General features: G+C 27.9%; 1 protein-coding gene across 1 annotated transcript; it reads left to right on the forward strand.

Annotated features, from left to right (window-relative positions):
• The first annotated feature begins 8,650 nt into the window (after positions 1-8,650).
• On the forward strand, positions 8,651-14,112 carry LOC145755158 (uncharacterized). Its single transcript, XM_082571382.1, has 18 exons — positions 8,651-8,740; positions 8,915-9,350; positions 9,507-9,614; positions 9,800-9,904; positions 10,028-10,327; positions 10,487-10,663; positions 10,822-11,010; positions 11,270-11,496; positions 11,691-11,861; positions 11,931-12,165; positions 12,239-12,335; positions 12,457-12,597; positions 12,721-12,870; positions 12,942-13,024; positions 13,088-13,190; positions 13,256-13,368; positions 13,459-13,539; positions 13,693-14,112. Exons 2-18 carry the CDS (start codon positions 9,119-9,121, stop codon positions 13,737-13,739), a joined length of 2,559 nt encoding a protein of 852 aa, XP_082427508.1. The 5' UTR covers positions 8,651-8,740; positions 8,915-9,118; the 3' UTR covers positions 13,740-14,112.
• Positions 14,113-14,560: the final 448 nt, after the last annotated feature.

Raw genomic sequence — 14,560 nt, forward strand, 5'->3', positions numbered from 1 at the left:
TGCAATAGTATGGTGATAAGGTATTTCACTTATTGACTAACAAATGACATAATTGTTCTTAAATTCGGTAAGTTTAATTTCTCCTTAGATAGGAATTAATACCAACAAAAAAACCTTTTTTTTATTAAACTTGTAAAATGGATTAAGAGTTAGATTTTGTAACAATAATAAAGACGTAGAATCTAGTTTAAAAGCATATTCTTTATAGCTAAAAGTCATCTTTTCAATTTTAAACAATGTTAATATTTTAAATATATAAATTTATTTTTAAAATGTGTTGACGTAGTTTCTTTCAACAAGACATAATACAACAAGTCACGACCAAGTGAATTATCGTATTTGTATTCTTACGAATTTTTAACATATTTATTGTAATAAGTATGGCAGATATTTTTAAACATTTTTTTGTTTCAAGCTTTTATTTCTTCAAGGTTAATTAAAGTTTGGGATTAGTCAACTTTTGTGTTTAAACGGTCATAATGTCATTTATTCTTATACGGTCCATGGTTTATTAAATTTATGCTAAGTGAACTTTTGTTGAATACGTAAAGAATTAAACCAAAAAGTTCATCATAAGTAACATTACATTGTACTGTGTTAAATTTGGAACAAACTGTTTTTAGCAGAAGATTGAACTTTCTAGAATAAATTTTCAAGAAAAAAAAGTAAAAAAAAATTAGCAAGATAAAAAAGGGATTTGTATAATTATGTAATTAAGTTTAGTCTGTTCATATATAGAAATATTTTTTATAGCAGGAATTTTTACATGGTGATTATATTTTAATTTTTTGAATTCGACGACTTCGTAGTTCAATTAATTTGCTGAATGTATTTTGTAACAATTTGCTTTTATGATGTCATAATAAGAGAGTGTTTCCAGATCGTATTTATATCTTTCTTCAAAATTTTTTCTACGTAAAATCAAGTTCTTTAATATCAGAGCATTCAGGTGCTTTTCCTACATCACAATGACGTCATGCTATGTGACGCATTCGAATAAAAAAAAAGAAATTCTTATTTCTGTGCCTTCACATCTTACGTACTCAAACACAAAGCAATAACGCTCCACTGCGCCATCTTAAGGTGCATTCTAACATTACGTCATCAAAAATCTAGGGGAATCACCAATATTAGTACCTTTTTGTGATCTATTTTCTCTGTTGTGTTTTGTCGAAAAATGAACAAAATAATAATCAAGTTGTCGCCTTATATGAACAAGTCGTTTTTGTGACGTCACAATAATAGTTGTGTTTTGATTTTAAAAAGGTTTTAAATCTTAAATAAAAAGTAAGAAAACCTTGCAATAGTATGGTGATTAGGTATTTTACTTATTGACTAACAAATGAAATAAATGTTCTTAAATTCGGTAAGTTTAATTCCTCCTTGGATAGGAACTAATACCAGCAAAAAAACCTATTTTTTATTAAACTTGTAAAAAGGATTAAGAGTTAGATTTTGTAACACTAATAAAGACGTCGAACCTAGTTTAAAAACTGATTCTTTATAGCTAAAAGTCATCTTTTCAATTTTAAACAGTGTTAATATTTTAAATATATAAATTTATTTTTAAAATGTGTTGACGTAGTTTCTTTTAACAAGACATAATCCAACAAGTCACGACCAATTGTATCATCATATTTGTATTCTTATGACTTTTTAACAAATTTATTGTAATAATTATCGCAGATATTTTTAAACTTTTTTTGTTTCAAGCTTTTATTTCTTCAAGGTTAATTAAAGTTTGGGATTAGTCAACTTTTGTGTTTAAACGGTCATAATGTCATTTATTCTTATATGGTCCACAGCTTGTTAAATTTTTTGCTAAGTGAACTTTTGCCTTCGTTAAATACGTAAAGAATTAAACCAAAAAATTTATCATAAGTAATATAACATTGTTCCATGTTAAATTTAGAACAAACTGTTTTAGCAGAAGATTGAACTTTCTAGATTAAATTTTCAAGAAAAGAAAGTAAAAAAAAATTAGCAAGATAAAAAAAGGAGATTTGTATAATTATGTAATTAAGTTTAGTTTGTTCATATATAGAAATATTTTTCATAGCAGGAATTTTCGCATGGTGATTATATTTTAATCTTTTTGACAAGCGCTGTTTTTTAATTACTTACATTAATGAATATGTTTGTTTTTAAATTAATCGGGTTGTATTTGGTGATTTTATTTCTGTGCAAAACAAGCGAAGTTGTCTCACAAGGTAATGTTATTTTTATTGATTTTTAAAGTTAAATGAAGTTGACGTTTTATCGTTTTTAGTAGAATTGTTTAGATTTAGATTTTTTTATTTTTTTTATTTTGGTTTTTTCGCACATTAATTACAGTGAATAACATGATATATATAATAAATATTACATCAATGCGACAGAAAAAAAATGACAAAATTAATTTAATGATTTAAAACATGCCAAAAATATTAATTTTAATGTAAAGATTTTAGGTATGTTATGGCATGGTCACCAAACCCAATTATAACTTAAACGCGGGATAAATTTACATGTTGTAAAATATTTTGTTGTCAATTGTTTTTTGAATTAATTAATTAGAAAATAAATAATCTAAAAAATCTTAAAGACGATCTCATTACATCGAGGATAAATTTAAATAATAGTATTTCTATGTTGTACCAATTTAAGTCACGTGGAATACACTTTTTAAGCGCGAAGGATTTTTAAATTTTGTAGCTACCACTATCCAGGATGCTGGAGCTAATATCACGTTCTACAACACAACTTTACTGAACTGGGATGATGCTCAAGCAGCTTGTTTAAGAGACACCGGGGGTAAACTTGTTGAGATTTGGTCCAAACAACGTCAAGATAAAATTAACAAGTTTCTAGAGCAATGGAAACAGTTTGTTGACCCAAGTATATTTTCTGATCCTTGGACTGGTTATTGGACTGGTGGAAAGGCAAATATAAATACAAATACATTTTATTGGAATGATGTTAAATATGTCAGAGCAGACAGTTTTGATAACTGGGTTCCACCTGATCCTAATCAGCGTCCGTTATCCTATTTATTTGTTTTTGCCAAAAAAAACTTACCAGGTTCGCAAGGAGGATTGGGTAAATGGCTGGATCATTCAAAGCGAATAAGAATGTATTACATTTGTCAAGGTAATTTTTCAACTTTTTAAGATAGATAGAAACTGTTCTATCTAACTTTATTGCAAATTGTTTTTAATTTTTTTATATATATATATAAACATTTTTTCATATATTTTTTCAGCATCTTGTAGTGATTCAAGTATTTGTTTAAATGGTGGAACTTGTTCTGTTGTTGATGGAATCCCAATCTGTTTATGTACACTTTTCAATTTAGGAAATCGGTGTGAAAGTAAGTTAACTGAATTTTTGTTTAAATGGGGGAATTTGTACACTTGATGGCAGTAGTAAACCCCTTTGAAATTGTCCAGAATTATTTACTGGTGATCAATGTCAATTTTGTAAGTTCTTTTAATAATGTCAGTTACTATTTAGTTTTAAAAAAGCACAATTTATAAATATCTAAACTAAATAAAAAAACAATCTCTAACAAACTAACAATTAGTTTTATTTTAGTAAAGTCAACTTTTTCACCAACTAATCAAGTTTTTGCAAACACATTTACACTAACTTGCCAAGTAAAAGGTGACCCATTACCAACAATTTCATGGTCAATTTCAACTGAAAATGGAATAAAAGAAATAGGAGGAAAAGATGGTTCACTTTTTAAGATTACAACTTCAACAAATGGAGATGAAGTAACAAGTAACTTAACTGTAGTGGGTGGTGGTCGTTGTCTGGGTTCTAGAACTATTTTTTGTGTTGGCAACAATACGATGGCAAGCAGTATACCACATACATTTAACATTAACCAAGGTTGGTTAGGCTTTATAAATTATTTTGTATTTATTGTTTTTAATGTAAGAAGGCTTACTTAACATACTAATTTTAGGATGGCTTTATCACTCTATCACATTTATGCAACAAATATTATAGTTGCAAGTTTAAAACAACTTAAATAAAATTGAACTTGTTTTTTAGTTTGGTATGTGACTCTTCAACAAAGTTACTTTATGTTTTCCAAAAAATTTGATTTAAAAAATGCTGATGATGCTTCTGCAACCTGCTCAGAAAATGGTGGAAATCTTGCCACCATTTTAAATTCTGAATTACAGACTTCTCTTAAAAAATGGGCAAAACCTTGGGTAACTGATAGAGGTGAGTATTTAAATTGTTACATGTAGTGTTTTAAAAAGTATTTTAAATGGTTCATTTATTAAAGTAATATTAATGAAATATTTATTTTAGAAAGTATTCACTTAAGAAAGAATATTGGTTTTACTTTGGAACTAAAGTTTGAAATTATTTTGTTCTAGCATGGATAGGGTTAAGATGGAAAAACAATGAGATATTGTGGCCAAATAATCAGGTTCTAACTTACATAAATTGGAATCGGGATTTACCTTCAAGTTCATTTCCTTGTGTGATTATAAGTAAAGTTAAAGATTGGAGATGGAGGGTTATTCCGTGTTCTAACACTTTTCAATATATTTGTCAATATCCATGTAAGTTTTATTTAGCTCACTTTTTTTTTTAGTTAGGTGTGATGATAAAAAATTAAAAAATTATTAATGTATTAAACTATTAACTATAATAAACAGTAGGAGGTTAAAGTGCTATACTAAATAGTTTTGCAATTTTGTAAATGATGTATATAGCACGTTAGTATGGTTGACAATGAATCATAAAATGCCTTTAGAACCCCTAAAAAATGTCTGTGGTATATACTTTTTAAATTTAATTTTTTAAAAGAAATTGAAAATAATGAACACCAAAAACCAGGTTACCATATTTTTTCTTGTGATAAAGAAAGTACTAAGTAGTGTAGTGAATGTATACAAGCTAGTAATTTCTATGTCACAACAAAAGGGCCCTTTTCTTTTTTTAAATAAATTAATTTTTTGTCTTACTTAAAAAGTATAAAAGTAAAATTATTGAAGTTAAAACCATTTTTGTGTTCAGTGACATCAATTTTATAAAATTTTAAGTAAAAAAAAATCGCTAATATAAAACTTTAAACATTTTGTTTTCTTTAAGTAAGATAAAAATCAACCCTCGATATTAAGTTTGACAACTCCAGACTGTGTTGGATTTGGTTTCACAAGTTTAACTGTCCAATGGTCACCCTCACCCACTTTGGTGGATGTTGTTCACAGAATTCAACTTTCAAACTCAACTTATTCTACATTCACTGATGTAACTCCCAACAAACTGAATGTTTCGACCCAGTTCTTTCAACTTAGCACTGACGAGACTTATAATATTGAGGTTTGATCTCCACTGCTTTAACTCTGAGTTATGCTTAAACATTAACTAATTTAAGTATACCAAGTCAATGATATAATAAATTGAAACAGACAATTTTAAACAGGGCTGCAGTGTTAAAATAATAGGCATCTATCTTCAACTGTATCGTTGGCCGTCATCTTGTTATTGTTTTACTTTGTTTTATTTTTATAGATTTTAGTGTCACCAGATGAATGCACAAAGAGTCTTTTTGTTAGTGATTCAATAAGAACATCTAAAATTCAACCAGAAAGAGTTGAAAACCTTAAACTTAGTTTAATAAACGAAATTTGTTCAGTGACTTGGTCTTGGCCTGATAATCAACTTCAACCTAACTACTTTGTGGTGAGATATAAATTTGTTGGGGTCAAATTTTATTTTTACCTTATAACTTATATAACTTAACAGATTGAAGTTACAAAATCACCGGTTTCAACATCTTCGAACAACAATGAAATTGTGACATCAACAATTAGAAGTGAAGGTTTTATCCAAAATGTGACATCAACAGCAGGAACTTTTACCTTTTTTGCTCTTCCAAATCGAAGCCACAACATTTCAGTTTATCCTCAAACTTGTTTAGGAGTTGGAAACCCTGTTTTTGCTCTTGGAAGATGTGAGCTACCTCCATCAGCACCTAGTGGTCAGTTTAATCTTTGTTTATTAACTTTATGATAACCCAAAAAAATGATAATTTAAAATATATTTTAGTTGCACCAAGCCAGCCTGTAGTGGAAACTGATGATTTAAATGAAAACACAATTAATGTTCAACTTTCTGCAGTTAATGAAGTAAATGGACCGATCAGGTATGAAATGTATTTGCAATTTTTTATTTGTTTATTAGGTATTTAACACACTTTAAATTTTTAAGGTAGTATATTCGATTTGTGCTTCTTAAAAAAAAGATTGTACTTGGTTTTCTATAGTTGTTACATGGTAGTGGTAAGATGTGAATGTGAAGAGAATTCAACAAAATTAAATGAAAATATTTCTCTGAATGATATTTTAGCAGCAACAGTTTTAACTAACAATGAAAACCAAGCCTATTTTGCTCTTGTATTAAAAAGGTACAAGTTAAAATGTAATAGGATTTAATAAAAACAATATTGTAAACAAAATTAAGAGCTTTGACATTCTAATAACATGATGTTGATTCTAATTTATATTTAAATGTATCAGTGTTAAAGACAAACAAACAATCACACTGGGAGATGAAAGAATTACAACTTGTGATATTACTAAACACACAAGTAAAAGATCCATCGCTAATCCAAAGAATTCTGTGTTTGTTGCAAACAACAAAAAACTTATTGCAGGCAAAACATATAGGTTTGTGTCAATTAGTAGAAAATACCCCAAAAACATCAGTTTTTAATAGATTTTAATATTTTTGTAATACTTTCTAGCATGTTTGTTATTGTGACAACTCCTTTACAAAATGGATCAATATCTGTTCTGCAAAGCCAAGCTACCCAATTTACTAAAAAAGGTTGGTTGAAAGAACTTATCTACATTATATGATACATTTTGCTTTATTATTTTGTCTTTTTTAGCCTTCGCATTCATAACAATTGTCTTAATTACTGGAATTGTTGTTCTGGCGGTTTTTGTGATCATTCTTTCCATAGTTCTTGGCTTTTTGTGCAAAAGGTAAACTAACCTACCAAGTAAGTGTTTCAGATTTTAACAAAAACTATTTTTTTAAGACACAAAACTCAAAATAAGAAGATCACCGATCAATCTTCTGCAGAAGGAATAACACCCAGAGGTATTCAGTTTAATCCTGGCGAAGGTGAATATTTAAATCCCATTCAAAACAGAGTTTTCGAAGGTATTTTTAAATGTCTCATATTTGGGTTTTTAGTACATTTTGTTAATATACTTTAGACTCATGTTTAAAAGTTTATAAATTTACGTTTTGCAGAAAGATTGGCACCCAGAGGTACTGGGTTTAATCCCAACGAAGGTGAATATTTAAATCCCATTCAAAACAGAGTTATCGAAGGTATTTTTAAATGTCTCATATTTGGGTTTTTAGTACATTTTGTTAATATACTTTAGACTCATGTTTAAAAGTTTATAAATTTACGTTTTGCAGAAAGATTGACACCTAGAGATACTGGGTTCAATCCCAACGAAGGTGAATATTTAAATCCCATTCAAAACAGAGTTTACGAAGGTATTCGTTTAAATATAGCTAATGTTGTTTAATTTTTTAACAAAAAAATAGGCTAAGATTTGAGTTTTTAGTATTTTTTGTTAATATATTTTCAACTTATGCTTTAAACTTTATTTTTAAATATTTAATTTTATGTTTTAGAGATTTTAAACCGTGATGGAATTTATATAGATTTTAATAGGGAATAGAAAAAGTATATTCTGACCATTTTACAAGATTGAAAATTCAATCATTTGATAAAAACATACCATACTACCAGCAGTTTATTAAATATAAAACAAAAAACACAAAAAGGTGTGGTTGGAACTTTTACTTAGTATTTGTTTTTATATATATATAAAATCTTTTTTAACCTTTTAAACTGCCCACATAAATACCCACTCTGTTACAAAAGAGGTGACCAAGCCATGACAAATCAAATAATGACATCACACAATGACTTTGTGACGTATTCTAATAAAAAAAAATCTTATTTCTTTGCCTTTAACATCTTTCGTACTCAATGCACAAAACATAACACTTGTCAAAACTTTTAATAACTATTTTTAATTTAGATACTAATTGCAGATACTGTTTAAAAGTTTTTTATTCTTGTTGTTTTTTATTCAAGCAAAAGGAGTCATACTTTATCATTTCTTTAAGGTCAATCAAAGTAAGGATTAGTCAACTTTTGTGTATAAAACAGTTATGATTTCATCCATTACTACATTGGTTGCTAAGTTGCATTTTTTACACAATAAACTTTTGTATACAAAGAATAAAACAAAATAAATTTAGCATTAGTAATATTACATTGTATTGTGTTAAATTTAAAACAAACTGCCATTAAAAGGAGAATAAACTTCCTTAGATTGTAGGCAAATAATAAGAAAGTATATACGCTTTGTATGTGAACAATAAGGAAGTATATACGCTTTGTATGTGAACAATAAGAAAGTATATACGCTTTGTATGTTCAGTTAAATAGGCTTAGTTTTTTAAACTGGGGGGCTCTGGGTCTTTTTTCATAATTTTAAACTTAAATTTGGTCGTGTAGTGAGTCTGCAATCTTAGTTTAAAACTTTGTTACAAAAAGGAGTTTGTTGTCTAGTTAATCATGACGTGCAATTAAATTACACAACGACATTTTAGAAAATAAATATGTTTGTTTTTAAATTAGTTGGGTTGTGCTTGGTGATTTTATTTCTTAGCAAAACAAGCAAAGTTGTTTCACAAGGTAATGTTATTTTAATTGATTTTTAAAGTTAAGTGAAGTTGAAGTCATCGAGGATAAATATTTATTTAAAGTACAGTATTTCTATGTTGTACCAAAACAAAGTCACGTGGAATTCACTTTTTTGTCGCAAAAAATTTAAAATTTTTTAGCTAAGAATCTTGATTTTATTTGTAGCTACCACTATCCAGGATGCTGGAGCTAACATCACGTTCTACAACACAACTTTACTGAACTGGGATGATTCTCAAGCAGCTTGTTTAAGAGACACCGGGGGTAAACTTGTTGAAATTCGGTCCCAACAACGTCAAGATAAAATTAACGAGTTTCTAGAGCAATGGAAACAGTTTGTTGATACAAGTATATTTGCTAATCTTTGGAATGTTGGTTACTGGTGGAAAGACAAATATAAATACAAATACTTATTACTGGAATGGTGTTCCATACAATCGAGCAACCAGTTATAATAACTGGCTTCCAGGTGAACCTAATGACTCTCCACCCTCCTACTTACAAGTTTATCCAATAACAATGCTTCCTGGTAATCTAGGAGAGGGTTTGGGTAAATGGATGGATAATGGAAGGCTTCAAGAAATGTTTTACATTTGTCAAGGTAATTTTTCAAATTTTTAAGATAGATAGAAACTGTTTAACTTAAATAAAAAAAATTTACTTTAATGTTTTTTTAAACTAGCAAAATTTATTAGAAATTGTTTTTAATTTTTTTATAGGCCCTATATATAAACATTTTTTTATGTATTTTTTTTAGTATCTTGTAGTGATTCAGATATTTGTTTAAATGGTGGAACTTGTTCTGTTGTTAATGGAATCCCAATCTGTTCATGTACACTTTTCAATTTAGGAAATCGATGTGAAAGTGAGTTAACTGAATATCCAATTAAATCCTGTAAGATGTAAACATAAGTCAAAAAAATATTTTTTTTAACAAAAGTTTTTTTTTTTTTAAATTTTTTTTTTAACAAAAGTATGTTGCCTTGTAAAAAAAGTGTGTTTGCTTTGTATATTTAGCTTCTATCAATTTATGATAAAATTTATTTCTAGAATCTTGCGATGTTTGTTTGAATGGGGGAGTTTGTACACTTAATGGCAGTAGTAGACCCTTCTGTAATTGTCCAGAATTATTTACTGGTGATCAATGTCAACTTTGTAAGTTCTTTTATTAATATCAGTTAGTATTTAATTTTTTTGGATAAAAAATTTAAAAATCACACATTAATAATAACAAACTTTTAAGAATCTTCAATAAATTAGAGTTTGAATTTAATTTAGTGAAGTCAACTTATTTACCAACTGACCCAGTTTTTGCAAACACATTTACACTAACTTGCCAAGTAAAAGGTCTCCCATTACCAACAATTTTGTGGTCAATTTCAACTGGCAATGAAACTCAAAAAATAGGAGGGGAAAGTGGTTCTCTATTTACGATTACAACTTCCAATATTGGAAATGAAGTGACAAGTAACTTAACTGTAGTGGGTGGTGGTCGTTGTTTGGGTTCTAGAAATATTTCTTGTATTGGGAACAATGAAGTAGCAAGCAGTCTACCCCATACTTTTAACATCAACCAAGGTTTAATAGATTTTGTAAATTATATTTTGTATTTATTTATTGTTTTTAATGTAAGAAGTCTTACTTAACACCCTAATTGTGGGATAGATTTGGCACTCTGTCACATTTATGCTTCAAATAGTAAGGTTCATCTTAATTAATATTGAACTTGTTTTTTAGTTTGGTATGTGACTCTTCAACAAAGTTATTTTATGTTTTCCAAAAATTTTGATTTAAAAAATGCTGACGATGCTTCCTCAACCTGCTCAGAAAATGGTGGAAATCTTGCCACCATTTTAAATTCTGAAATACAAACTTTTCTTGAAAAATGGGCAGAACCTTGGGTCATTGATAAAGGTGAGTTTTTAGATTGTTACAATAAGTCTTTTAAAAAAATATTTTAAAAGGTTCATTTATTAAAATAATCTTAATGAAGTATTTATTTAGAAAGTATTTATTTAAGAAATAATATTGGTTTTACTTTGAAACTAAAGTTTAAAATTATTTTGTTCTAGCATGGATAGGGTTGAGATGGAAAAATAATGAGATATTGTGGCCAAATAATCAGGTTCTAACTTACGCCAATTGGAATCAAGATTTACCATCAAGTTCATATCCTTGTGTGATTATAAGTAGAGTAACAGAATGGAGATGGAGGATTACTCGCTGTTTTGAAACTGCTCAATATATTTGTCAATATCAGTGTAAATTAAAAAGGAATAACATTTAATATATTGTTCTAATTTAATAAGACATATTATATTTTAAAGACAAAACTTTTTTATTGTTTTAAACTAAGCACATGAATTTAATTAATATTAATAGAAGCACAATGGTAAACAATGCCCAATATTTTTAAATAAAAAACAACTGTTTTCTAAAAGCAACCATTTTATTGAAAAATGGTAAAAATTCTAACTTAAGTAAAGTACAAAACTTTAAACCAATTATTTTAATCTACAGATGCAGACCAGCCTTCAATATTAAGTTTAACAACTCCAGACTGTGTTGGATTTGTTTTCACAAGTTTAACTGTCCAATGGTCACCCTCACCCACTTTGGTTGATGTTGTTCACAGAATTCAACTTTCAAACTCAACTTATTCGACATTCACTGATGTAACTCCCAACAAACTAAATGTTACGACCCAGTTCCAACAACTCAGCACCAATGAGACTTATAATATTGAGGTTTGATCCCCACTGCTTTAACTCTGAGTTATGCTTAAACATTAACTAATTTTAGTATACCAGTTCAATGATATAATAAATTGAACCAGACAATTTTAAACAGGGCTGCAGTATTAAAATAATATACACAAATATTTGACTGTACTGTTAGCTGTCATCTTGTTATTGTTTTATTTTTGTTTTATTTTTTACAGATTTCAGTGTCACCAAATGAATGTACAAAGAGTCTTTCTGTTAGTGATTCAATAAGAACATCTAAAATTCAACCAGAAAGAGTTGACAATGCTGAAGTTAGTTTAATAAATAAAACTTGTTCGGTGACTTGGTCTTGGCCTGATGATGCTTCTCAACCTAACTACTTTGTGGTAAGATTTAAAATTTGCTAGGGTCAAAATTTATTTTTTCTAACTTGTATAGGTTATATTATTACACAGATTAAAGTTACAAAATCACCAGTTTTCACAACTTCGAACAATGTTGAAATTGTGACATCAACAATTAAAAGTGAGAGTTTTATTCGAAATGTGACATCAACAGCTCGATCTTTCACCTTTCCTGCTCTCCCCAATCGTCGCCACAACATTTCAGTTTATCCTCAAACTTGTTTAGGAGTTGGAAACCCTGTTTTTGCTCTCGGAAGATGTGAACTACACCCATCAGCACCTAGTGGTCGGTTTAATCATTGTTTGTTAACTTTCTGATGAACCAAAAAATAGAAATATTAATTAAAAATATATTTTAGTTGCACCAAGCCAGCCAGTAGTGGAAACTGATAATTTAAATGAAAACACAATTAATGTTCAATTTTCTGCAGTTAATGAAGTAAATGGACTGATTAGGTATGAAATGTTTTTGTAATTTTTTTATTTGTTTATTAGGTATTTAATACACTTTAAATTTTTAAGGTAGTATGTTCGATTTGTGCTTCCTAAAAAAAAGATTGTACTTTTTTTTCTATAGTTGTTACATGGTAGTGGTAAGATGTGAATGTGAAGAGAATTCAACAAAATTGAATGAAAATATTTCTCTGGATGATATTTTAGCAGCAACAGATTTTACTAACAACCAAAACCAAGCCTATTTTGCCCTTGTATTAAAAAGGTACAAGTTAATATTCTTTCCAAAATGATATGATTTAATAAAAACAATATTGTAAACTAAATTAAGAGCTCTGACATTCTAATAACATGATGTTGATTCTAATTTATATATTAAATGTATCAGTGTTGAAGACAAACAAACAATCACACTGGGAGATGAAAGAATTACAACTTGTGATATTACTAAACACACAAGTAAAAGATCCATCGCTAATCCAAGGAATTCTGTTATTGTTGCAAACAACAGAAAACTTATTGCAGGCAAAACATACAGGTGTGTACTTACAAAATAACCCAAAAACATCAGTTTTTAACAGGTTTTAATATTTTTGTAATACTTTCTAGCATGTTTGGTATTGTGACAACTCCTTTACAAAATGGATCAATATTTGTTCTGCAAAGCCAAGCTACCCAATTTACTAAAAAAGGTTTGTTAGAGCTGTGTAAATTTTTTTATGATACATTGTGCTTTATTATTTTATCTTTTTTAGGCCTTACACCAGAGTCAAGCAATGTTGGTTTAATTGTTGGAATTGTTGTCGGGGTATTTTTTTTGATCATTCTTACCACAATTCTTGTCTTTTTGTACAAAAGGTAAACTAACAAACCAACTATAAAGTACTTTAAACCAGATTTTAAATAAAAACTATTTATTTAAGATACAAAATTCAAATCAAGCAGAACAATGATCAATCTTTTCCATCCAGAGGTACTGGGTTCAATCCCGGCGAAGGTCAATATGCAAATGTTAATCAAAACAGAGTTTTTGAAGGTATTAGTTTAATTTTAAGACAAAAAAATTGTTTAAAATTTGGGTTTTTAGTACATTTTGTTAATATGTTTATAAATTTACGTTTTGCAGAAATATTAACACCTAGAGGTGCTGGGTTTAATCCCAACGAAGGTGAATATTTGAATCCCGTTCCAAACAGAGTTTACGAAGGTATATTCGTTTAAGTATAACTAATGTTGTTTAATTTTTAAACAAAAAAATAGACTAAGATTTGACTTTTTAGTACTTTTTAATAATATATTTTTAACTTATGTTTTAAACTTTAGAAATTTTAGTTTCTAATTGTTAAATTTTATGTTTTAGAGATTTCAAAACCTGAGGAAAATTATATAGATTTCAATAGAGAATAGAAAAAAGATATTCTGACCTTTTTACAAGTTTTAAAATTCAATAATGTTGTAAAAACATACCATACTACCAGCAGTTTATTAAATATAAAACGAAATTACAAAAAAATGGTAAACAATGTAAATACAAATGTAATATGGTTTAAATTCCTTCTTTTTGTTGTTTTTTTATATATATATATAATCTTTTTAAACTTTAAACTTGACTTTACTTGATTGATCGTCCCACAAGCTAAATTTAAATTGTTTTGTCAAATTGTAAATCCCTACGGTCTGCATTTAAATTGTCATAATAAGGTTGCAACTCTCAACTGATATTTGCCTACGATAATTTAAGTGGAAATACATATATATGTAACATTCACTAATTTTTATTATAAAGTTTACCATTTTGGGTAAACCCTTTAAATTTGTTTTCTAAATAAGTTTGAAAATTTTAAGTTAGAATGGTTGTATTTACAGTTTTTATTGAACTTTGCTTCTATTCTTCTCCGTTTAAACTTGTTTGTTTCAACAGAAATTAGTGATTTTGTAAGTCAAATTTTATAGGAAATATTTCGTTTGTATATCTAGGTTTTTAATCTTATGTTGTATATCATTAAAATTGGTTATTTTCAGTTAGGGGGGTTTATTTACAAATCAGTTAATAAATAAATCCTGAATTATTCAAACTTAAAAAATAATTATTTAGAAATTTTTTTATTTTCTTTACAAATAAATATTTACATAAAACTATAGATTCTAAATATAAATATATGGCACTTTATACAGTATTCAACTAACACAATTTAATAATACTTAGTAGCAATAGTTCACAGTTGTTG

The sequence above is a fragment of the Corella eumyota genome, chromosome 6 (assembly GCF_963082875.1).
Source record: "Corella eumyota chromosome 6, kaCorEumy4.1, whole genome shotgun sequence".
Classification (NCBI taxonomy): domain Eukaryota; kingdom Metazoa; phylum Chordata; class Ascidiacea; order Phlebobranchia; family Corellidae; genus Corella; species Corella eumyota.